At 37.2% G+C, this 25,694-nt stretch overlaps 1 protein-coding gene across 2 annotated transcripts in view; it reads right to left on the bottom strand.

Moving 5' to 3' along the window:
* The window catches only part of ANGPT1 (angiopoietin 1), a 247,508-nt gene that overhangs the window by 84,453 nt on the left and 137,361 nt on the right, over positions 1-25,694 (bottom strand). For both annotated transcript variants that reach the window (XM_519904.9, XM_016959775.3), the window contains exons 2-3: positions 12,645-12,800; positions 1,868-1,989 (exon numbers count right to left, since the gene is read on the bottom strand). In XM_519904.9, the coding sequence (XP_519904.3) occupies positions 1,868-1,989; positions 12,645-12,800 (278 nt within the window). The remainder of the gene's footprint in view (positions 1-1,867; positions 1,990-12,644; positions 12,801-25,694) is intronic.

Consider the following 25,694-nt stretch of genomic DNA (forward strand, 5'->3'; position numbering starts at 1 on the left):
GAGAGATGGATTCAAACCACCTTAGGTTATACCAGTAAAATGAAATATGCAGTTATTAAGAATATTAGAGAATATTTTATTAATGTAAAATGACATCTATCTCCAAAGAAGTCAGACTTCCAGACTGTGTGTAAGGTATGACAGAACTTTTTGTGAAAATGATATTTATATATAAAATGCAGCAAAATATGCAGCTCTTTCTGTATGATAAAGCTGTGGTTTTTAATTTTCCTGTGGTTTTTTTTTGTCCTTATGCTATAATAAATGTGCTATTTGTATAATTATAAAACCAAACGACGACTCAGAAAAATAAGGGAAAATTGTCATTGTTTTACTTATCCATGATTCCTGGGCAAAGCCTTCACAAATAGCATCTTGAAATATGACTGTAAATGTGGTTCACTTTTGGTGACAAAATTAAACCATAAAGGGGTGACCCTAGATTAAGGGATGGTTGAAGCATACCTATTACATACATGTATAGGTCTGGTTACTGTGAAATTGCAGGGGAATAAATGGTATATTTCAACAGGATTGTTAGTTCTAGAACATTTAATCATGCAATAAGGGTCAAGTCCTGTCAAGTTTATTTGTAGTTATACAGTTAACCCCATGTCACAGTACAAGGATAAAGAAATGTAACACTTAGAAATACAAGTCATACAGCATGAGTGACCCCTTTCAGATTCTAAACCAACAGCCAGGTTTGTATTTTTCATGCAGAAGTTTAATTGTAATTGTTGCATTATGCTCTACTTTAAGCATGAAGTTGGGAAATTCTTTTAGTTTGTAGATAATATGAAGAGGCCACGTGTTATAGTGGAAAGATGAGGACTAGCAGCAAAGACACCTAAATTACATTCCAATTTCGGCCACTAGCAAGCTGTGTGACCTTGGACAGGTCACTGCCTTCCACTAAGTCTCTGTTCCCTCACTTGTAAAGAACAGAACTAGCAGTCCTCTTAGGTGCCTTCCTGGTGTGGAATATAAAGGGAACTCTAGTGCCACCAATTCAATGGCATTTAACCAGTTTCTATCAATACCACGGTCTTTACCTCAATATTATGCAGAGGAACTGAACCTTCTTCAAGTTATCTAGATACCCAGAAGAAAAATCAATGTAATGCAAGAAACTTGTCCTAAGGAAGTCAGTGTTTTGAATTGTTCATCATCAATGTTAATGACTTCAAAATAATACACTCTTTCATTGTCCCAGCATTCAAGATGTCTAAGTTCCAATTCAATCAAATGAAATGATTCATAATTTATAAAACAAGATGGTGTGATGACATCTATAAAGCTAACCAAAGAAATTTACTATGTCCAAAGTAAATGGCTGTAAATGACAACTAAAAAACCAAACCCTTGATCAGCTTTATAGGTAAATTATTTTCTAGAAAAAATATACATTTTCCTTCTCTCTAGTGCTATATTTCTGAATTCAACAACCCTGTAGCTTTGCAAAAGCCTAAGAATTGGGGTTTGAGTAGGAATTTAAGAGGCTCTATTCTCTGTTGTTATAGGTTTTCATTCTGCTGAAAAATGTCAATATTTTATGTCACTTTATTTAGTCATAGAATCAAATTTTTGTAGATGTGGTGAGATTTGAACTACTACCATTAGAGAAATTAATGCTAAAAGTTATATAAAGCAAATATTTCAAGAGTATCAGCAACAATATTAATTTATTACTGACATACTAGCTGAATTTACCTTAAGCTCTCCTTTATTTTTATATTAATATTAATTTGGCTCTATATTTCATTTTTGTAAACCACCTCAACCTTATTTGTTTAAGAGTTGGCAGAGAGGTGAAGGATATAAATAAGTACACACAGAAACATTTTTGGAATAAAGCAATCCTCACCTGTTTTTTTCATGGATCTTCAAGATTTCATTTGTCTGTTGAAGAAGTTGCTTCTCTAGCTTGTAGGTTGATAATGAATTCTCCAGCAGCTGTATCTCAAGTCGAGAAGTTTGATTTAGTACCTTAAGATAAAAGATGAAAATATTTCAAACTTCAGTCACGAATCAAAGAACTTTTTTAAGTTTTATTTTGTCGTTAAATATTTTTTCAAGAATAATTTAACAAATGGTTTACCGCCGGGCGCAGTGGCTCACGCCTGTAATCCCAGCACTTTGGGAGGCCAAGGCGGGTGGATCACGAGGTGAAGAGATCGAGACCATCCTGGCAAACACGGTGAAATCCCGTCCCTACTAAAAATACAAAAACTTAGCCGGGCGTGGTAGCGGGCGCCTGTAGTCCCAGCTACTCGGGAGGCTGAGGCAGGAGAATGGCGTGAACCCGGGAGGCGGAGCTTGCAGTGAGCCGGGATCGCGCCACTGCACTCCAGCCTGGGCGACAGAGCAAGACTCTGTCTCAAAAAAAAAAAAAAAAAAAAAAAAAAAAAAAGGTTTACATTCTACTTATATTCTACCAACTAATGTTTTACATGCCTTTCAGATATTATTTTGGTTTGAGATTGAAATTGCAATTGAACAAACATATTGTGTTTTAGGACTTCTGTGTCCTAAAACCCTAGGATATTCTCCTGTGCTAGTTGCTTCATATATTTTATCTCCAATATCTGTAAGTGCAAGGTTAGTATTAAGTACAAGGTCTTAGATATTGTGAATAATTAAGAATAACTAATAGGCATGTAAAAGATACCTGCCTTGGTGGATCACCTGGCAAAAAACAATTAGAAATGTGCAAAATTCTCTTGACATAGTTTAGAAAGACTCATTATCACACATTTATAGAACGCCTATCACACTAGGTAATGCTAGCCTTTCCGGATATCATGACCACCTATCAAAGGAGAAATTGTTATCATCACTTTACAAATGAGAAAACTGAGCTTCAGACAGAAGCCCAAGTTCACACAGGGACCAAGGGAAGAGTGGGGTTTCAAACTCAGGTAGTTTTATTCTGATTCTGCTGCTTTGCAAAGAAACTTAAGGAGAGGGTGAGTCAAACCAATCTGAGGAAATGAAATGACGCAGAACCCAGATTGTATGAGAGACAGATTGTTCTCACCCTTTCAACACCACTATTACTACTCTGGTGGTCCTCTAGAAACTGTGAAGGCTCAATTCATCTTGAATCACAATGACCCATGTGTCCAGCTGGGCCTTATTATGACATGAGTCTGTGAGCTGTGCACCTAAACCTATCATTCTCCAGGCAAAGAATGCACACTCCAGTCCTAGCAGATTCCTTCAAATTGTGTCAATGCCCTGTTCCTGACTCTTTCTTGTCCTTCCCTCTCTTTACTCCTTAAGGGAGGTATAAAACAAAGAAAGAAGATAAATTAATTTTAAAAGCTCCTCACATTATTTGAAACATTTTTTAACTACCACATCTTTCCTAAAACTGCTTATTTAAAAGGACCTGGAAATACTTCTGCCAGGTCAATATCAATGTAAAGTTCCTCTACAAATGATGCCATTAGAGCCGTCCTCCTTTTCTGCAGCGTCTCTAAATCTAGGATTATATCAGATGCACACAGAAAGTCTATTCAACATATACCAACAGGGCCAGGTGTGGTGGCTCACACCTGTAATCCCAACGCTTTGGGAGGCTGTAGCAGGTGGCTTGCCTGAGCTCAGGAGTTCAAGGCCAGCCTGGGCAACATGGCAAAAGCCCATTTCTACAAAAACATACAAAAATTAACTGGGCATGGTGGTTCGTGCCTGTAGTCCCAGCTACTCGGGAGGCTAAGGAAGGAGAATCACTTGGGCCTGGCAGGCAGAGTTTGCAGTGAGCCATAATTATGCCACTGCACTACAGCCTGGGTGACAGAGTGAGACCCTATCTCAAAAAATAAAATAAAATAAAAAACAAAATACACCAATAGACCCTGGGCTGGACTTGGGCTACAGGAATTTGCAGGAGTAGGGGATGTATTTGAAGGGAGCAAGGCAGGAACTAGGCTGAGGTGAGAGAGGCAAATGCCTCAGTTGCAAAACTTAAAGGGGTGCCAGAAATCTCAGTAATCAAGGTAAGTAATATTTTAATGTAACATTTTAAAAATTTTACAATTAATTCAAGAAATCCACATTTAACAGAATATCATTTAAAAATAAAGACAGGATCTGATTCTGCACATGTCTGATTTGGTCTGATGTGGTCTCACTTGCCTCACCCTACAGTCCTAGCCCCGCAAGGGGTGGAACAGGAGGGTGAGGAGGGGATGGGGCAGAGAATGGTGAGATGGAGCATTTATACTCTAAAAAAGTTTAAACTGCTATGACTCATTTACACAGTCATTAGTAAGGATCTGAAAGCCCGTCTAAAATGTACTGCTACTAATCATATTCATGTTTGTAAAGGGTTTCAGCGTTTTAAAAAACATTTTTTCTATTCTGTATTATTTCATTTCAAAACAAACAATTTGAAGGTAGAGTTTGGAGTAGCTCAGTGGGGATAAATGGTAGAGAATATAAATACTGGAGATGCACAAGATATAACTTTCAACTATTAAACATATTATTGTCCAAGTAAGATTTGTATTTGTTTATTGAGTGACAATTTATAAAATAATGAAATAGGGAATGAAACACTTGTATGTTTTGGTGACATTTAGAACAAAGCTTGGCACAGAGACAACACTCAATATTTGTTTATGGATACTCAGTATTTGCTTATGAGGTACATTGTCTCACTAAATCAAGCATATCATATGCAGTTAAATGAAATCTATTTTCTTTCTTATTCGCCGTACTCTCTGATCACAGTTCCTGACATTCTCAGACACCAAAAATTTTAATTTCCAAAAGACAGTAAGTATTCTCCTCCATGTCCATTGAGAACGAAATGGAACCATTTAAAATTGAAAACAAAGCTGCCCATATCTCAGTCTGGAGACCACTACAGTTCCCAGTTTGTCTTCCTTCTCCTACTTGCCCGACCTCAAGTCCATTTGTCACACAGCATCCAGAGGGATCTTTTTGAACACATAAATCAGATCATGCCATCTCCTTTGCAACATGCTAATGGCTTCCCTTTGCAATTAGTATGAATTCCAAAGCCCTCAGCCTGGTCTGAAAAGACCCACGTGATCAGAACCCTGTTCACTTCTTGTTTATTATGCTCCAACTACACAGTCTTCTTTCTGCCACCTTGACTAGCCAAATTCATTCCAATCTTGGAAGATTTGCACTTGCAGTTTCCTCTGCTGGGCATGCCCACCCCTTCCTAGATGCATGGCTGATTTCTTCTCATCATCTTAGAGAGTCCCTTTCTGGCCACCTTCTTTACAGTAATACCTTCCTCACCCTCCATCACATCACCTTATTTAATTTTCTTTACAGAACTATCACTATTGAAAACTATCATATCTGTTCACTCATTTGCTGTCTTTCTGCCCCTCCTAGGATGTCAGCTGCACAGAGGCAGGAAGGCTCATCTGGAGTCCTCTAAGCCTCCAGACCCTCCGGGGGCCTAGCACACTGCAGCGCTCATAGCTGAGTTAGATGACATTCTGGGCAATGGACAGTGAGCTGTCTTTCAGGCTTGAGTCATGGTCACAGAAAGGGTAACAGGGCCGACATGAATATCAAGTTAGATGTCAGTGATGACAGTCTAAATCTAGAGCAGCATCTGAATATAGGAGAAGGAAGGAGTCCAATATCAGAAGTCCAGGCTAAATGCCGATCTAAAGATCAGGGCAGTTTAGAGCACAAATGCCAATCCCTCCTCTTCTTTCCCCATCACCTTGACCCTATTGCTGCTTTATTTCAACTCTCTCCACTGATGTATTAAACTAGGTCTGAAGCGGGCAACCAAGAGAATTGCATAGCAAACTATGATAAATTGACCACTTTCTTGCCATGCGTCTATGGAATTCGCTGCTTAGCAATAGTTGAAGTGTTCCATTAAAATGACAAAAGACATTTCCTTCTTAGCCTAAACACATTCCAAAAGCACATCTTTGGGGAAAAAAAAGAAAATTTTTAAATAAGAAGAAGGAAAAGGAGTAAAGCGTATGTGAAACATGCCCCTCAAGGAACAATTTCAAAGAATAAATTTTCCAAAATATACCTAAGAGTAAGAGAGACATAAAACCTGAAATTGAGGATTTATAGGCTACAAAATTTTAGTTCTTTTTTTTAAAAAAGTAAACATTTAAAAATAAAAATTATTAGTTTCCAAGAGAAAGTGAGCTGGAAAATTTCACCCAGCTCCCTTTAATATTTTCAAGAGTGCCTCTGATCCTTTAAATTAATATTAATGCTAAAAGTCAGAGATTGAGGTAGAAAGAAAATCTCTTTTTTTTAGAGACAGGGTCTCACTCTGTCACCCAGGCTGGAATGCAGTGGCATGGTCACAGTCACTGCAGCCTCTTGGGCTCGGGTGAGGTGTGCCCAGCAATTTTTTGTATTTTTTTTTTTTTGTAAAGACAGGGCTCTGCCGTGTTGCCCAGGCTGGTCTCAAACTCCTGGGTTCAAGCAATCTGCCCACCTCAGCCTCCTAACGTGCTGGGATAACAGGTGTGAGCCAGCGTGCCTGGCCAAAAATCTCTTTCAACGACTCATTAACTTTGAAATAGGCCCTGTTTTTAGGGTTATGTTTCCTTTTGCTTTATTTTTTTTCCAAAGAAAAATTTGTAACATAAAATATGATGCCTTGGCAATTAATTCTAACAGAAGAATTAAGGTTGATACATGCAGAGGGAATGAGAGAGTTAGAAAATCAGCATTTTGCAAAATGATTGAAGTAATTTACTTGGTTAGTAATGGACAATGTGACCAAGTATTACCCTACAGGTTATCTGTTAATTTCCTAGGGAAAAGTGAACTATCGAGATGCAGTGATATGGAGGTTATAACCCTAACCAAGTTAAAGAACAGCATAACTAAGGGAGTGGCAATCTGGCATATGTGTCTCCTGAAGAGATCCAATAGGAAGTGACCAGTAATTCCACAGAACACGTCTGCCACAATATTCCATTCAACCTAAACAAGTCTTTAGACTCAACTTCCAGTTTACAGAAACCATAGGGGATTGAAGGGTAAACTAAAGGTCATAATAAAGAAATATTCAGACAAATGCAGAACGTGAAATGATTGACAAAACAGCCCAGTTTCTTAAGAATGTCAATATCAGAGAAAAAAAGTAGAAGACTGCTCCAAATTTAAATGGACTATTAAATCTTGAAAAACAAAACTCCTATAAAAGTTTTAGTGGAAAAATGAGAAAATATGAATGTAGAAATTAGATAATCTTATGGAATTATTGTTCATCTTAGTTGTGATGTAATATATAATTAATATTATATAACTATTACATAATATTCTCTATTTATTTATATATAAATATATTTTATTTATAATGGTAATACCCTCATTATATATGTATATATTATAACATAATAATATAACCCTATATTATATTTATAATATAATAACCACTTCATTTGGTTACAGAGTTTAATAGAGATAGGACTTTTATTACAGACAGAGAACTGTGGGTAGAAATAACTCTCCCAATACAGCTAATGCTCAGTAGAGTCAGAATGCAACCCGGAGAGTCTATCTCTGGAGTCTGGGTTGTTTCCCACAGGCTTATCGAGTAGCTGTAAATAAGCAGCTTCCCTCTGGTTAGTGACACCCTCTAGTCACTAACAACTGCTACCAAAATGGCTTCTTTCAAGTTGCCATGAGGTCCTCTGCTTGTTGCAGCTGATGGCATCCAACTCTCTCTCCCTGCCCCTGCCCCCTAAATTAGCATCACGAGTAAGGAAGGAGTCCAAATTTCTTATGCTTCTCAGAGTACAGAAAAGAAAAAAAAACAAACAAAAAAACCCAAAAAAACATTCACTCAGTGTTCTCAGTTGGGTCAGACATCTTTGCAGTAGACTGCTTCTGTTCAAAGTCCTCTTCTGACCCATCAGCTATTTGTGGGTACCTATTACAATCAACACACAAGCCTCAGCATATTGCCCTCAGGCTTGGTGACATTGGGCTGAAACCTGCAGAGATTAAGGGACTAAAACTTAGTCAATGTAATTATTTCACAAGTATTTATTGAGAGCCTATGCACCAGTCCTGTTCTAAATCCTGTCGATAGAGCAGTGAACAAGAACAAGACAGAAACATCCCTGCTTCTTAGGAATTTATATCCTAGTGCAGGAGTTGGTCAGATTTTTCTGTAAAGGCCCAGACAGTAAACATCTTAGGCTTGGCGGGCCAAATGGTCTCTTGTATAACAATTTAGCTCTACCATTTTAGTGAAATAGCAGCCATAGACAACATATAAATGAATGAGTGCAGCTGTGTCCAATAAAACTTTATCTACAAAACAAGATGGCTGGTCAAATTTGACCGGTGGGCCATAGGCTGCTGAGCCCTCTCCTAGTGGCTTATCGAACAATTTTCCTAAACCTTGTAAGAAAACTAATTACAGGATATTTTCCTTAGATGACCCACTAAAGAGTTTATTTCATCATTTCAGTTAAAAGATTCATGCTCATTGAACAAACTGTTCCTGAACTGCCTAATACACACACACACACACACACACACACACACACGTGTATATATATATATTTAAAGATAGGGTCTTGCTCTGTCAACCACGCTGGAGTGCAGTGGTGTGATCACAGCTCATTGTAACCTTGAACTTCCTAGGTTCAAGGGATCCTCCAGCCTTAGCCCCGTGAGTAACTAGGCTACAGGCACGCATTACCATGCCTGGCTTTTTTTTTTTTTTTTTGTACAGATAGGATCTTGCTATTTTGCCCAGGCTGGTGTCAAACTCCTGGGCTCAAGTCATTTTTCCACCTGGCTCTTCCCTAAAGTGCTGAGATTTTAGGTGCGGGCCACTCTACCTGGCTTGCCTTATATTTCTAATGAGTGCTATTGAGGTCCAAATGGCAGATGTGATCATTTGTGATGTCTGAAAAGATGATTAAATGGGATTAAACATGCAGGAAATATATTAGGGGAAATGCCCACGAGGAAAAATTGGGAGGAAGCCAGAGGAGGTTTGGAAAGGCTTCAGACCGGGATGGTCTAATTACAGGAAAGAGGAGAGGGAAGGAAGAAGAGTTGGGTGGAAGTCTTATCCCTCAAGGCAGCCGTGCAACAGTTCCAGCAAGGCTGATGAAGAGCCCCTAGCCAAAGTCATGTGTCAGTGGACTTCTACAGCTCCCAGGAGCAGGCCTACATATCCCTGCCACAATGAGTGGAAGTGACTGCTGGAAATTGTGGTCTCTGGACCAATACAGCAATGGATTTCAGAGCACAGCCATTGGTGAGAACTGGTCAATTATACTTCCGCAAGTAGGAGATTGGAAAGGTACATCTTTAAGGCCACGAGGAAGGGCTCCACAGATCATTAATTTGACTGAAAGTTAAGAAAGAAATGACTTAGAAGCATTTTGCCACATTAACTCAAACTCATGAAGGTAAAGACTGCTTTATTTGTTGCATTCTAATAGGACCTATTAAAACATCTTACATCAAGGAAGTACCCAAAGGCAGGAGTGGTTGCTCATGTCTGTAATCCAAGCACTTTGGGAGGCCAAGGCAGGTGAATTGCTTGAACCTAGGAGGTCGAGACCAGCCTGGGCAACATAGCAAGACCTGGTCTCTACAAAAAGTAAAGAAGTTAGCTGAGCATGGTGGCACACACCTGTAGTCCCAGCTGCTCGTGAGGCTGGAGTGAGAGGATCACCTGAGACCAGAAGGTTGAGGCTGCAGTGAGCCCTGATCAGCCACTGCACTCCAGTCTGGGTGACAGAGTGAGACCCTATCTCAAAACATAATAATAAAAGATAAGGAAATAAACATAGGATGGTATATCATCTACCTTATAGAATTCATTATTATTATTAAATAGCCAATATATGTAAAATTACTTAGAACTGAGGCAAGCATGGATTATTAGAGGCAAATTTTAAGGCAATTTGTTTGTCTGTTAGTTTCCCCAAAAACCAAATTTGCCTGAGAAAGAAGTGAGAAATAGAATGACACTATAGGAAGTGACATGAATAATTCCTCCTACAAACCCCTTCATATTGTACTCTTGGAAAGAGGAACTTGAAGGCCAAGAGATATTGGTACAAACTGATAACAGAGTGAGAAAAACACTGCAAGCCAGACTAAGGGGGAAGGAAAAGGCATGGTGGTGGTTTCTGATTCTTGCCACCATGGCCAGCAGAGTTATTCAGATGTGGTCATTACTGGTATCTTTCCTGATCATGACACTTTTTTGAGCACAAGAGGATCTTAAAATGCCATTGGCATGAACCTGTGGCTTTCTGCATTTTGTTAAGTCATAAATCTAGAAGGTCAGCAGAAGATTAGAAAGCAATAAGTTAATTATTTCATAACATCATCATGTGAAAGCTAGGGCATTAAAATATATTGGAAAGACATTGTCATGAGTTCCTGAAATAAACTGAGGACCTGAAGTCAGTTTTAGGAAAAGCAACACTTACCAGTGTGAAGCCAAGTTAGATGAATATAGGAGGAAAACCATGAGAGCATGCCTGGATAGCACAGAAGGATCTACTGGTTTTATAAATGCTTATTATAAATGAATAGAGTGTATGGAGGTTAAGGAATAATTCAGGATTACTTTTGTAAACTTGGCTCTGAATCAGGATTTGAGTTCACTTGAGTGGTTATGTCTAAGCAGAACATGTCCTGTTGCAATAGTTCAAATAAGTAGCACGAGGTTATACATTTACTTATAACAGGTTCGAAGCATCACAGCTACAAATAGCATAAACAATTGGAAGGCATGAAAATGAAAGTGAAAAAAACACATAGGCATCACTTCTTAAGGTAGGGCATAATTTGAGCCATTGTCATCCTTTTCTACTTCCCTCTCATTGCTACTTGTGATGGATTTGTGATTTTCGAAATGTTTTCTGGGTTTCAGCTATCTTAAAATTGTTCTCGCTGTATCTAATAAACTTTCATTGGTCTTTGATAGTAAGTTTTGGCTGCTTCGTATAAGGAGTAGTTATTCTTTTTCATTGAATTTTCTGTACCATTTTCAATAAAGTACACATCTTCTGGCCTTAAGGATGCAGAACAATTTATCTCTCAATACCTTACATAGCACGCATCTTAACAGTTTGGAGATTAACGTGCTAACAATGGGACATTTTTTTTCCCACAACTCCAACTCCTAGGTAGACAGAGATCAAAAAACAACCCAAGACACAGTGTTTTAGGGGATAAAAAAATTAAACAAGACTCTGCCATGTGTTCCAGAAAAGTTATTGTAATAGAAACTTATACAAATTTCAAATATGCAATTAAGTAGGATATATTGTGTATTTGTTTTTGAACATGTGAGAGTATTTTGTAGGAGAGGGTGAGCATTCTGTTCTAATAAAATAAAATAAATAATACAGTCACATTATTTATGCCACAAGAAACCAATGTGCATATATTATCAAACTTACTGTGACAATGAATGATTAGACAAAGTCTTGTAATTTTCAGGGACAATATGTAGTTCCGTCCATCTCCCATGTTCATCTGATGTTGATGGGCAGCAAAAAGTATTTTCCAAAGCTAATGTGAATCACTGCCCCAATGTAGTCAATACTTAAGTTCTTATTCAATTAGTTAATTATTAGTGTTACTAATCAAGGGAGATAGAAAAGAAATGAGTACCCCGGAGTTTGAATCCCAGATTTTATAAACTAGCTGCATGAATGTGAGAAATCACTCAAGCTAGTGATTTCTAGCTAAAAGATCTATCTATCTGCTCTAAGTGATTTTCATAAAAACCATTTGTGCACGGGAAGTTGTGTTATATAGGTTTTATCTGTATCAGTCATCATTGCTATTTTTCTTTAAATACCAATCTACCTGTGATGCCAGTATTGCAAATGAAAGAAAATAGAAATCATGTTGCACCTTATTTTTGAACATATATATTTCAGCTTTCATGTCAGAAATCAACTACATTGGGATAGAATCATCCCTTGGGTTTCAGAATGGTAACTGGAATAATGATTTTCATGGCTAAAAGGGAACCAAGAGACAATTAAAAATGACAGTCATCAAAATGATAGTCATCAAAAATGATATTTGCTATTTGCCAGTAAACTATGATGGGGTGTTTGTGACAATGGTGATCAAAGGGCATCCCTAGTTTTTACTCGTTGGTACTCAAATAAGTACATCATTGGCCCTAATAGGTAGATATATGTATATACACACATATTCCTCATAACTTCATTTGAGATTGTCCTTTCTATCTGCTGAATGCACAAACCGTCTGCAGGTGCCCTTATGGCTGCAGCATTACCAGAGACAAAACAAAACAGGTCAAAAATGCACAACAAAGACACCAATCTGACCCAAATGGTTACTTTGTTTGACACATATCATATCACAGTTGGTAGCTGCAGTGCTTATTTGAATTTAAACATTGATGAGGTCCTTTGCTGGCTCTGTTTTGGCAAACATATGCAAAGCTAAATATACCAACCCTCATTAGATCAAAAAAAACATGCATAGCATGTCAGGCAGTCATTGTTGTTATTACCAATAAACAAAAATGTATGTTTCCCTAATCACAGTGCTGAAATGTGCTCTGTGTTTATGGAGAAAGCTAAAGAAAAAAAAAAATTTTCCTTGTTGAGTCTGTGGACTCTGGCCCTGGGGTGTACCTGGGTCTCAACATCTGTCAGCTTTCTGGTCTGCTCTGCAGTCTGAGACAGGAGGCTGGTTCCTATCTCCAGCATGGTAGCCGTGTGGTTCTGAACTGCATTCTGCTGTATCTGGGCCATCTCCGACTTCATATTTTCCACAATGTAATTCTCAAGCTGCAAGAGATAAAGAACAAAACATATTACATTATAAGCAAGGCCTCCCAGTTGGGGCATGTAATATTTACAATGACAAAACAAGACACAGCTGGCAAATCAGCCATCTGGCGGGGATCCTCTACATCTCTGGGAGTTGGAGAAATGGGAGCAGAGCACACAGGAATCCAGTTGTCAACAAATTCCTAATATACTGATACATATATTTATAATCATCACAATCATAATGACAATTTGCACTTGGATCACACTTTCCCATTGTTGACATTATCCATTTAGCCTTTATAGCAAAGATGTATCAGAGTCAGCTTTATTGTTTTGTTTATTTTATAGATGAAAAAATAGAATCAGAGAGGCCAGTGATAAACCCAAGGTTGACCAGCAAGAATGCAGCCAAATTCACATACTAATTTAAATCTAATTCTTGGTGCTCTGATTTTTCCGTTACACCATACTGACCATATATCTCAGAAAAATTCAGCCTCCTGCTTCCATTTTTGTAACGATAAATAAAATATCACGCTGCTTTGGGGGAATGGGATGAGGAGTGGGAGGAAGGATGATGTCCAAAACAAAAACCTTTAAAGGAATATTAAAATATAGGCAATGATATATGAAATGAGCTGCAAAGCCTGAGAGCTAGCTGTAATCATTCTCCATGCTCCTTTGCAAGCTCAAAAATAGGTACTGAAAGTACAACCCATATAGCAGTATTTACTCTTCTTGCTTTGGGTAATATTTAGTCCTTTATGGTGCCATCTTAGAGAACAGTATAGTGCTAAAATAAATGGTGCCATAGGGACCATGGAGAATCATTAAGTGACTTACTGCAAGGGGTCCTATTAGGTACCTGGGAAAATAAAGCTGAACATATGCATTGTTTGAAAAATACAAAGGAAACCTGCACCTCCCTGTCAGTGCATTTAATTCCTCCACCACTGTGTGGTGACTACATTTTATTACTCTACTACACATATAGGGAAATTGCATCCCAGAGAAATCAGGTCCAAGGCCACACACCACAAAATCAGCCAGACTTGGACTTGAGCACTGAAGTCCTTAACTCTCATACCAACACTTTCAACCACTTGATAGCTATGACAAGTCGTGCTTCACAAGCCGGGTTCCAAATCATTAACAGCTATGTGATTTTTACTGATTTAGTGAACCATAATACATCCACTATTTCATAATCCATCGTAAAATTATTATCATGTAATAAATATAGTCTAAATGTAAATTCCCCTTTGTAAAGCTTTGGCAGCTCACTTGCTAACATCATCCCTTGCTTATTTCTATTTATCAAGAACAAATCTGTCCCATGCTAACAAAAATGGTTTTCAATCAAACTCTTATTATTATTAATACATTCTAAATTCATTCTTGGTCAATATAAGATAATTCCCCTTCATTCATTTTTCCCCCAAATTAGACATAGGAGGGAAAAAAATTCAACCTATAAAAGTTTATTATAAAACAAATACAAAATATATTATAATAAATCTCTGAAAATTATCAAAATGTAAGGCCTGTAGGCCAAATCTTGACTTTATTCCAATTGAACTAACATATTTAAACAACAAGAGGCAGGTAGAGAAAAAGAGGGTAGGACAGAGTAATAAAAATTTGTCATTTTGGATTCCACATCCTATGTTCCCTTTTTCCTAATAGCATTCTTTAACTTTCTTTTGGGAAGTTATCGTTTTGCCCTTCGGAACAAATGCTTCAGGTAGAGTTGTCCCAGCCTAGCATCACAAATGAGTACAGGTTCTAACTTGTCAAGCCAGAATGTTCTGCTCCTGCTTCATAGGTGTGAATTGTTCAAGAATGGAAAGACATCACAAGCAAGGCCATTAGCCTCAGTTCTCAAATTTTATCAAACTCATTTATAAAATAACTTTGTTTTCCTCTGTGGTTAATAAGCTGGTGACATATGCCCAATACAGTTGATGCCCGATTTTGCCACCACAAAACCAGAGTCAGCCCAAGAATGAAGCTGACTCAGACAGATGTTAGATAAGGAGATTAGATAGATAGATAGATAGATGATAGATAGATAGATAGATAGATAGATAGATAGATAGATAGATAGATAGATCTATGTACATACATAGATGCTTGGATGCATAGATAGACACAGAATCAGGTGATGCCTTTTGAGCACCTGGACCTAGCTATATTTTTAGCTAGTTCCACCCTTGGACATTCAGTTGTAAGTTGCATGATCTAACAGTCTCCCATTGAGCAGCCAACCTTTTTTCCCCTTCAATCACATTGATTTAGATTTTTAACACTTACAACCAAGATTTTGGATTGTTACTTTTGATCAATGTTTAGCAGAAGAAATTTCAGGCAGGAAAACGTTAAGAGAATATTCCTTACTTTTCCAGGGAATTTGAGGTTATACATGAGTGTAAGTATCTTAAAAAATTACAGATAAGTCTCCATTATAAAGATAATAGCTATCATTTATAGCTGACAGTTATCATTGCCTACTATGCAACAGGCACAGAGCTACCTGTTTTCCTTTTATAATCACACTTAAACTTCACAATTATATATGTTATAGCTGCTTTATAGATGAGACTATTGAGGCTCAGAAACCCCCAAACAACTTGCTCAAGAACAAGCAAGGATTCAACCCACAGCTCCAAAACCCATGTTGTTAACCTCTAACCTATTTAGCCTAGCACTGCTTTGTTATGCTATGCATTTTATTATATAGCTCTTAAAGCTTGAGTGTTCATCAAAACTACATGGGGAGAATTTTAAAATGCAGATGGAGGTACAACACACCAGAAATCTTTAAGGGCATGTACTGGGAAACTGTACATTTTATAAAGCTTCCCAGTGTAATTCTTATTCAGGTAAAGAATCAGTGCATCTCAAAGTGTGGTCCATAGAACAACTGCCTGTATGAGACCTGCTTGTGAACAGTCAGCCATGAAATGAGGAGTTTGCACCAGGATGTAAATTATCTAGGTCACTAAGCACACTGTTTAGTTCATTCACTTGATGTATATATATACAAACACACATGCAAAACTTTCTCATTGAAGAAAGTGATGCTCTAGTTTATATTCTGGTGCAAACTTCTTACCATGTTTCCTAAATGACAGCAATGTCATTGAGTAATACTCATTTAAACCATCAAATTTACTTTGAAATATCAGATTCCCTGCTTATCAAGAAATCTGTCTTTCTATGCAAATTTTCCTCCTGAGAGAGTTCACTAATCAGTGAGCTCCAATACAAGATCTGCTTGATAATTGTACATCAATTTCTTATGCAGTTGGTTAGCAGTAGTCTGTTCCCAGAGTTTGATTTGCTCCAGGTGTAATAACAATCATGTACCCTAGTCTTCACAGGGAGGACACCCTCAGCATAGGTGGCTACATCAAGGTTCAGTCTCTTTGTATCAGCTGTTGACCATTCTGTACTATTGTGCTTTTTTTAATTATAAAAATTAACACCAGCAAAGCAAAATAACTATTTCATGCTAGCATTCATCACAACCATAAAGTGCCTCTCAGTTCTGCTGACCCTGTTGTAGATATAAAGTAAGTCTCCAACCTACACTAAAATGCTCATTTAGGCTGCTATGATGAGTAGCATGAATATAGCTCTAGTTAATTATTTTTTAATCAAATGGGGCTGCTTTCTCCAGGAGTAACTGCCTTTTAATGCAAAATCTAATGCCACACTTAAGTAGCAAGAACCAGATGTAGTTGATTTAAAGGCTGCAGCAGGAGGCAGAAGTCAAATATACAATGTGTGATTAATAAGGAGGACTGCTTTCATCTTATCTCTAAACATTCCTCTGTAGATGTATAACTGTGAAATCCATCTTGATGTGCCATAGCAGCCAGGTTCAGAAAAGATTTGTAACAAATTTGATTGTCTTCATATATTCCCTACTGGTTTTAAAATATGTTTACAGAAAATGACAGCTACCTCAAGGTTCAATATTTTATAAACATCTAAGATGTGAATTTTAAGCCTAGAAGTTGCTGACCACAAGAGCTAATGAGTTATAATGTAGGAGTCTCTCAACCTGAATAATAAAATTATTTGACTATACTGCCGTGCCAGAGTTTTATAAGTTATTGACCAAAATGCTAGGAAGAGAATGTGATTTGAAATGAAATGACAAATAATAAATGATTACTTTCAAGCAAAAAAAAGTTGCATTTGTTAAGTGATTTAATATTTGCATAGCTTTTGTACACATTGTCTGACTTGATCCTTATATACCAAACTTGCAAGGAGAGAACTGATTCCATTTTATAGTTAGAAATCCGAGGCCTTCAGTGACTTCATAGAAATCAAAGAAAAGCCAGACATCAAAGAAAAATCTCAACTTTATCTTCTGATGTTCTACTAGCCTCAGAGTTGCGGGAAGTGTTCTGTTATTGGACTGGTTGGCTGGATGATTAGTTGACTGATAATTTCAATTTTAGTCAGCTATTGCATATTCATTATTATAATATATTATAACATACACAATATATTATAATATTTATTCCTTTGAGAAAAACATGCATCACTAGAGGGTGATTACTTTCACTTGGTTTCACTATAGTGGAGACCAAGTTAATTTGAGGTGGGATGAGAAGCCCTAGGGCCAGGTATATGGAAAGTTTATTTGCCAGTACTTTTAATAGAATGGAATCATTAAAGTCCTCTCATTAGTTCTTACCTTTTTTTCTTAGTAACATAAGTTTATTTTGTCTGCTCATTCTATTTTCTTGCCAACCATTGTAAAATACAACAAAGGGAATAACAATAATACACAAAGCCTCTACAAAGGCTAGATATGTACCAGCTTTTACAAATACACAGTTCATTGAATCTTTAGAACAATCCAGGTACTGTATTATTTTCCTTATTTCACTGATGTCTAAACAGAGGCTCAGGGAAGTTAAGTAAATTGTCTAAGATCATACAGTGGGTTTTTGGCAGAGCTGGTATGTTGCTTTGAGGCTAGATTGACCAGTAGCTTGTGCTCCATTCTGAAGGAATGTCACTCATCAAACACAAGCATTTGTTACCAATGTTAAAAACAAATTCTGATAACATACAATATTCATGCACAAAATATGTAAAAATGAAAGCTACAGAAATGATGAGGTGAAACTTGTTCAAAGATTGACCATTTTTTAATCTATACATTTGCATATTGATTGATGGCTGTAATATCTTAGGAAATGTTACCCATGGTGAGAAAGCAAATATCCAGTCAACTGTATGAAAAGCCTTAGTATTAAGTAGGCAAAGAAAACATATTTTTAAGAAGGTAATATAATCAGCCATTTGTAGTTCTATCATAAATCGCGTGCCCCTGTCTTTTGCCCAATGACCAGGGGAGAACTGATGCTATCATTCTCCATCATGAGAGAGAATTTTGGGAGAGCTTTTACTAGACTCTCAAAACCCTTGCGGGCTTCAGTTTCATGAGAACCAAAATCTGTGTGAGATTATGACATGTCTTGTATGTGAAATGCATTCTGTATCATTTCACTTGAAGAAACCACTTCAAGGGGTCTCTTAAACCAGAGCATATCTTAAAGCACAAATAATACAATTTCTCCATGTAATTCTTAAGAAAGTAACATTTTAAACCCTATAAAAATTGACAAAGGCATTGTTCACTTAAAATATGGTGCAGATTAAATGGAGCTTCATTGGATGTTGGTGCATATGGCATTACTCAGTTATGGCAAAACAACCATGAAATAAAGCAAAAGGGTAAATATGGGAAAGCAATAAAAAGGTAAAACAATGCAAAAAATGCCTTAAATGTTGATGGTTTTATCAAATCTCATTGTTCCATAAATCAATGGCAATATTTAAAATGCAACTATATCTAGGTTTATGGCCTTATTAAAAAAAAAGACAGCTGAAGCCAAATATATTATTTTCAGGGATTTCTATTATTAGATCTCCCAATATACTATTTCTTTTATGAAATGGAGAAATATAATTGTCTTTTTAGACAATAGATCTATTTAGCTAACATTTAAAATGGTTTCTGTACGGATATACATGCCATGGATCCCATTTCTCATTTTGATATCTGAAAGAATATTTACTATTTATGGAAGAAAGAAAACCATTAGTACAAGAGAGCTGAAAGAGACATTAAATATTATGAGCTCCAAGGATCTTGTTTTATAGATGTGGTGACTGAGGTTCAGAGAGGTTATAGAAAGCAAGGTGAAACAGCTAATCAATGTCAGATGTCAGATCATGGCCCCTCTGTGTGTGGGAAACCCAGGCTCACATCACTAGGCTGAGCCAACAACAATGGCTGTCGGTACCTTAGACCCACCCCACATTTCTTTCCCAATTCCCTGGTTCCTGCTACTTGCTTTGCCTTTGCTGATTCCTGATTTGGATCTCCCCTTTTGCCAACTCATGCTCCATCCATTTTAGGGGTCTTGACTTTCTTTGCTGGACTCTGTTCTTGCTTCCTACCATTGATACCCATCAGCTGCCCCCTGGTCATTGAGCCTCAGCAACCCCTTGATTTTTTTTCTTCAGATGCATCACCTCACACATGGCAAAAAACAGAACCAAATTCTAGAATTAGTTCAGGCTTATCACCCCCTGTGTCAGTTCAGTTTAGTCTTAGCATATATGTGGTAAGTGTGTGCTGTGTACTAAGCCTGGTGCCAAATGCTACAGGTACAAAGAGTTGAGTCTAGCAGGAAATAGAAACATGTGAATGAGTCATTTCAATAGAATTGGTGAATGGAGTCTGCCTCTGACTATGTTTCTTTCTGTAAATATTCTTTCTGCTTGATAGGGAGATGCTCTCAGATACTGATACTAATAGTGTGAGTGGATGTTTGTTACTCAGCCTCCAAAGGAATAGTAGCAACATCCCATTGAGGCATATATAGAAGCTATCAAGGGCAACCCAGAAAATCCCATAGGAACAAATTCTCCTGCCATTGCTTTTTTTGGTAATGATTCTTGTGGGACCACATTTTTGTGGCTGCTGAAAGTTGCCAAAGTCATTTACATTGCCCCTAGAGTTGGGCCAGGACCCAGGAAAGTCATTCTCTCTTTGTATAAGCGAATGTCTCCTGTGCCAAAACACATTTTACTAACCTGGCACCTCTCTTCTACACCTACCTTCTCACACTAGTAAAATGTCAGAGTCATGGAACCTCAAGCATATTTGTACGTCTGCTTAATTTTTCCCTTTACCTTTTTTTAAAAGGCACATGGCATATAAAAAGCACATTCAGCCAGGAGTCAGGATATCTGGATTTTAATCCAGGTACTATCATTGATATACTCCATGAATTTGGAGAAATCACTTAAACACTTTGGGTTTAAGTTCTTCATCTATGAAATAAAGGGCTGGATTCGATCATTTCTAATGACTCATGAAGCTCTCAAACTCCTTGATTTAAAACTTCCTTTATAAAGTACAAGAGTCTATAAGGTTTGAATTTTAATTTATTATAGAAAATTGAAATCTGAATGTATATATCTATAAAATATAACATACATATCCTTAATGGCAGTAAAGAAACAATGATACTAGAAACAATAGCAAAGCCCTGGACTGGATCTTGTCTCCATAGCAGGCACATCTGTTTTAAGATAAAGAGCTAGAATCTCTGAATTGCTTAATCCCCAGGCACCATTCTGTCCCAGATATATTCCTTGTCTTTCTCCAACACAACTTGGCTTTCTGTCTTTGATTTTTATCACAGTGAATGGCACCATTACCACCTATCTGTTCATCCAAGCCACAGAGAATCACCTTGATTAGTCTTTTCCTTCTTTTTCTACATTAAATCCACACCAGATGGTGTTGCTTTTTTTTTTTTTTTTTTTTTGAGAGGGAGTCTCTCTTTGTCACCCAGGCTGGAGTGCAGTGGGGTGATCTCAGCTCGCTGCAACCTTCGCCTCTCGGGTTCAAGTGGTTTCCTGCCTCGGCCTCCCGAGTAGCCAGGCACATGCCACCACGCCTAGCTAATTTTTGTTTTTTTAGTAGAGACAGGGTTTTGCCATGTTGGCCAGGCTGGTCTCGAAGTCCTGACCTCAGGTGATCCACCCACCTGAGCCTCTCAAAGTGCTGGGATTATAGGCGTGAGCCACTGTTCCTCGCCCTCTGCTGTCTCTTGAAGGCTGCCTAGGTCCATCCCTCTCCCACTTCCCTCTCTCCCTACCAATATCAGTTTATCCTCACAGTCACTGACTAAGGTCAGACTCTCATCAATTTTCTTCTGGATTTGTTAATGGCCCCATAACTGGTCTCCTGACCCCAGACTTGCCTCCTCCAATCCATCATCCATGCCATAGCCAGTGGGATCAATCTAAAGCACAGATTTGGCTTTGTCATGTCACGGTTCAAACTCTTTCAGTAGCTTCTACTACCTGCAGATAATGTCACAACACTGTATTCATCATAGATGATTCTTAACAATCTGGACCCCGACCCTCCCACCCTACATGTACTCTATGCTCCAGACATACCAAATGACCACAGTATTTTCATTTCACTGAGCAAACACTCTTTTTGACTCATGTCTTTGCATATGACTTTGCTCCGGCTGGAATGCTTCTTTTCACCTTTATTCTCCCTTTTCTTGGGCTAGGTCCTATTTTTCAAAACTCAGTTCAAGCTTTTCCTCCTCTAGGAAGCCTCTCATCAATCTTCTCTCTGTAATACCCTTCCTTTCTATTTCTAGAGCACCTGTACCTCTGTTTTTCATAATAGCCTTATTCACCACCCTTCCTTTCTACTTCTGGAGCACACTGTGCCTCTGTTTTTCATAATAGCTTTGCTCACCATCCCAGTATAAGTTCCTTAAGCACAAGTACTACCTGGTTCAACTTGGTACCACTTCCTTTCACTGCCTGGCACATAGTGGGGTCTCAATACCATTTTGATAAATAATTTAATGCATAAATGAATTTGTGTATGAAAATACTGAGTCTCCCATTGTGAGCTTAGCCTAGTTCCATTTGTTTCTCTAAGTAAGAAATATCATATTAGCAATTATCAATGATCCCCTTTTGAATGGCAAAGGAACCAGCATAAATGATGTACATAGCTCTGAAGACAAATATCCTCACTTTGTGGACCACATAAACCCATCTTGTCTTACTATGCCTTTCTACTTTGCTATTCCCAAACATCTCGACTATGAGTCATTGTTTAAATCAAGTAAAATCGATGAAACACATTGAAAACTAACCATGTCTTAATCATTGCTCCATACATAAAAGCAAAAGAAGTAAAACTTAATGCTGTTCATTGAGACTGCTTATAACATAAGCATGCTACAAATGCTGGACTGAAGGTATCAATGTCCTGCTTGCCTTCCTGCCTGCCTGATGGGTAGAATAAAGAAAGGAACAAATCCTCTCAACGAGGGAATCTAATAAGTCTTTCCAGAGGCAGTCCCAAAGGAATATAGAAGGGAGGGCATACATTTCTTCTGTCTCCTTTAAAATAAAAAAAAATAGCCTTATGGCAATGACACTGCATTCCAGCCTAGGCAACAGAGTTAGAGCTTATATCTGAAAAAATACAGCCTGGAAAAATTGAGGGCTAGGGGATAAGAAAGGACTCTGGGAAGACTTTGAGAGCATGCGAGGAGCTGTGCTTGCTTAGGCAAGATGACTCTCCTGCCTACCTCCTGAAATGTGCTTCTTGGGAAATCAAGAAATAAATCAGTCAGAAGCAACAGCGTGCCATTGATGCCATACCACACACATGCGGCAAGGGCACAGCATCAGAGTTTTAATATGAGATTCAGGTAGAAGGCAAAGACAGATAATGTCTGTGCACTTTACCATACTTTCAGACATAGTAAGCATAAGATTTACCCATTTAATAACATATATAAGAACATATGTTGTATGTACGTATATACAAACATACACACAAATACATTTGCACAATTATGCTCTTGTACACACACATATTTCCCTATTCCCAACCTACATGTGTCCAGTTCTACATTCATGCTTTGTAGTTATGTTCATTTCATTGCAGTTTATTTTCTTAAAGATCCATTTAAAATAACCAACGCATCACTCACCTTTGAATGAGGTGTATTTGATGTAAAATTTAATCACTTCAGAAAATGCCCATTAATCTGTCATGGACAGCTCCAGTATTCTGCCTAACAACACAGAAATCTTTTTCCCAAATTCTAAAATTATACTTAGATGACAGAAGAATGGAAGAATTACAAAGCAACTTGGTATGCATTGTTTTTATAACAATAAGAGGGATCTTTTTTTAACTAAACAAGATACTGTTTCAAACAAAATTGCAAACATGTCTCCCTTTACTGTAATGCTTTTTAGTTTCTTGCTTATCTGAAATGCAATTTAACCCCCTGCATGCTACACAAAATACATTCTCTTTCACTTAAAAAGAGAAAGCTTTGACATTTGAACTACAGACCACCCCAGCAGCTAGTAGATTGGGGGGATTGATGGGGTAAAAGGCTCTCCACCAGATAATTCTTCTAAGAAACATTTTCTGCAAACCACACTTATTTCTCCTCTGACAAATGGCAGCGATGCAAACACATAGCTTATAATGATGATCTTTTAAAAGAAATCTTCTGCATTCAATGAAACATTACAGGACAGATCATGAAATTTAAATACCCAGCAGATGATATAAGATACTCAAGAACAGAAGTTTGAAAGCCTTAACAATTAAGGGATTTGTCGATTTTTCAGGAATACCATGACTAGGTAGAAAATTGCCATCATTTTACTCTGGTATTTTGTATGAAATTGGAAGGTATTAACACTTAAAATCAAATCTCTTTCAATAAAATCCTTCACTGTTCAACACTCTGACTTTTTAGGCTGTTATTACCTTTTCATTTATGCTACGTCTTTTCTTGCTTACAATGAAGTTGCTTTGTTGGTTGTCTTTCTCTTCTGAAATATCTTGTTTATGGGTTTTTAAAATTAATTTTCTTTCATCTGCTTAAATAAAGTAAAATAAATGATAAAAGTGTGTGCATATATATGTGTATGCGTGTGTTTTCTCCCACAATATGAGATTACTCAATGGAACATATAGTAAGTTTGTACAGGCATAAAACTGTCAATGTCATTGTATAATAAACATTCCAAAGCATTATGTGTGAGGTCCAACTAATTTTTTTCTGAATAATATTTGTTGAGTAGTTCTTATTTAAATTACCCTTGGTCCAAGTACTGGAAGAATTATTAGGACAGAAAAAGTCATTCAAAGCATAAGAAAGGAATAATGATTGCTGACATCTTATAAATGCAATAAAATCCCTATTTTTTTTTTCTCCCTTTGATCAAAGGACTAGAGACAGTGGGCATTGTTTCATCTTTCACAAAGGCCATTTTGGTGCCCTGGTGATGCTTGTTACATCCCAAGTGCTATTGGATGAGAGACCAAATTAGCATTACAATGAACTGGCTTCTCGGAGAATTAACCATACACCACAAGAGAATGAAACAAAGCATGAGTAACTGCAAAAATACCTGCTCTTGTGACTACACATATTGCCAGAGGAATTTTGTAAAAGTCAGTTTTAAAGACTCATTAATCTAGTTTTGGCAGCTGTAGATCACCTCCCAGTGTTCCTCCTGATTTAGTCCCCATCCCCAACAAGCTGGGAGAACTGGATACTTTATATATTCATTAACTGAAAGAAGCCTGGGCTAATTTATTGGAAAGTCTAAATCCTGGGTTCTTATGATCATGAAATGTGGATAATAGAGACCAGAAAGCTGCCATACCTACTTAACAGACATCACACTTTGACATATTTATTTTGGATGTTTTCATTTTTAGTAAGAAATAAATTACTACATATAAAATCAAGGTCCCACAATCAGAATATAACCTTTATTCTGAAGTTGATGTGGGCTTTTTCTCCGTAGGTTTATATTCAAAATAATATACTGTCTGGTACACTTTCATGATATACAAAAATGTTACCTTATTGCATGATTTCTTCATTCTCTTATTTTTAAATCAATATTATGTTTTTGAGACTTAGATATATTAACAGTATTGTTTTACTGTAATCACAGGACTGAGTTAGACTTAGTAATTCTAACTGCTAATAAAACATTCTCATATCCCAACGCCTGACTTACTCCGAAGAGAGGAGTACAATGTCTTTCAGATTCCTGTTACCCTGAGTTCTAGCTCAGACACAAGAAGGAACAAATTGTTTCTCAGACTCTCACAAAGCCCCCAGGGTCTCTTCTCTAAGGATGTGAAGGAAAGCTGTGTAATGAATCTTCCCCTATTTAAATACTATATCTCAAGAATCTGAATGAATAATTTTTATATTTGGCAAATAGTTATTTCCCAGAGAGAGCAATTAGGGGGTTGAGAAAGAAACTACCAGAACTAAAAATTGATTCTATAGTTATTCTCAAACATAAATTACTACATTAAGAGTTTAAAATAACCATTACCACAATTATAAAGACAGCTCTCCCAACTTCCTAGCAGCATTCCATTGAATAGACAAGATAGTCTTGATTTTAAAGTGCAAAGTGGCTTCAATATACTAGCTTTCCATGGCTTACAAACAAACAAAAACCATTTCTGTTCAGCATAATACACAGTGCACAAAATGATATATTTAGCATGTTCTCAATTATGGTAAGTATATTCAGACACAAATTTGTATGCATTTGAAAAAGAAAAGAAACACTGAATTGTTAACAGTGCCAATCTCTGGCTGATGGGAATACAGGTGAATTTTATTTTCTTCTTGAAATGGTTTGGTTGGTTTTCTCCTTTCTTTAGAAAATGAGAATTTAATTTTATACCCAGAAATAAAATAAAGAACTAGAGAAAGAAAGAAATGTGCTTAGAATGCATTCATTCTTAGTAGGAAACTT

This window comes from Pan troglodytes, chromosome 7 (assembly GCF_028858775.2).
Source record: "Pan troglodytes isolate AG18354 chromosome 7, NHGRI_mPanTro3-v2.0_pri, whole genome shotgun sequence".
NCBI lineage: Eukaryota > Metazoa > Chordata > Mammalia > Primates > Hominidae > Pan > Pan troglodytes.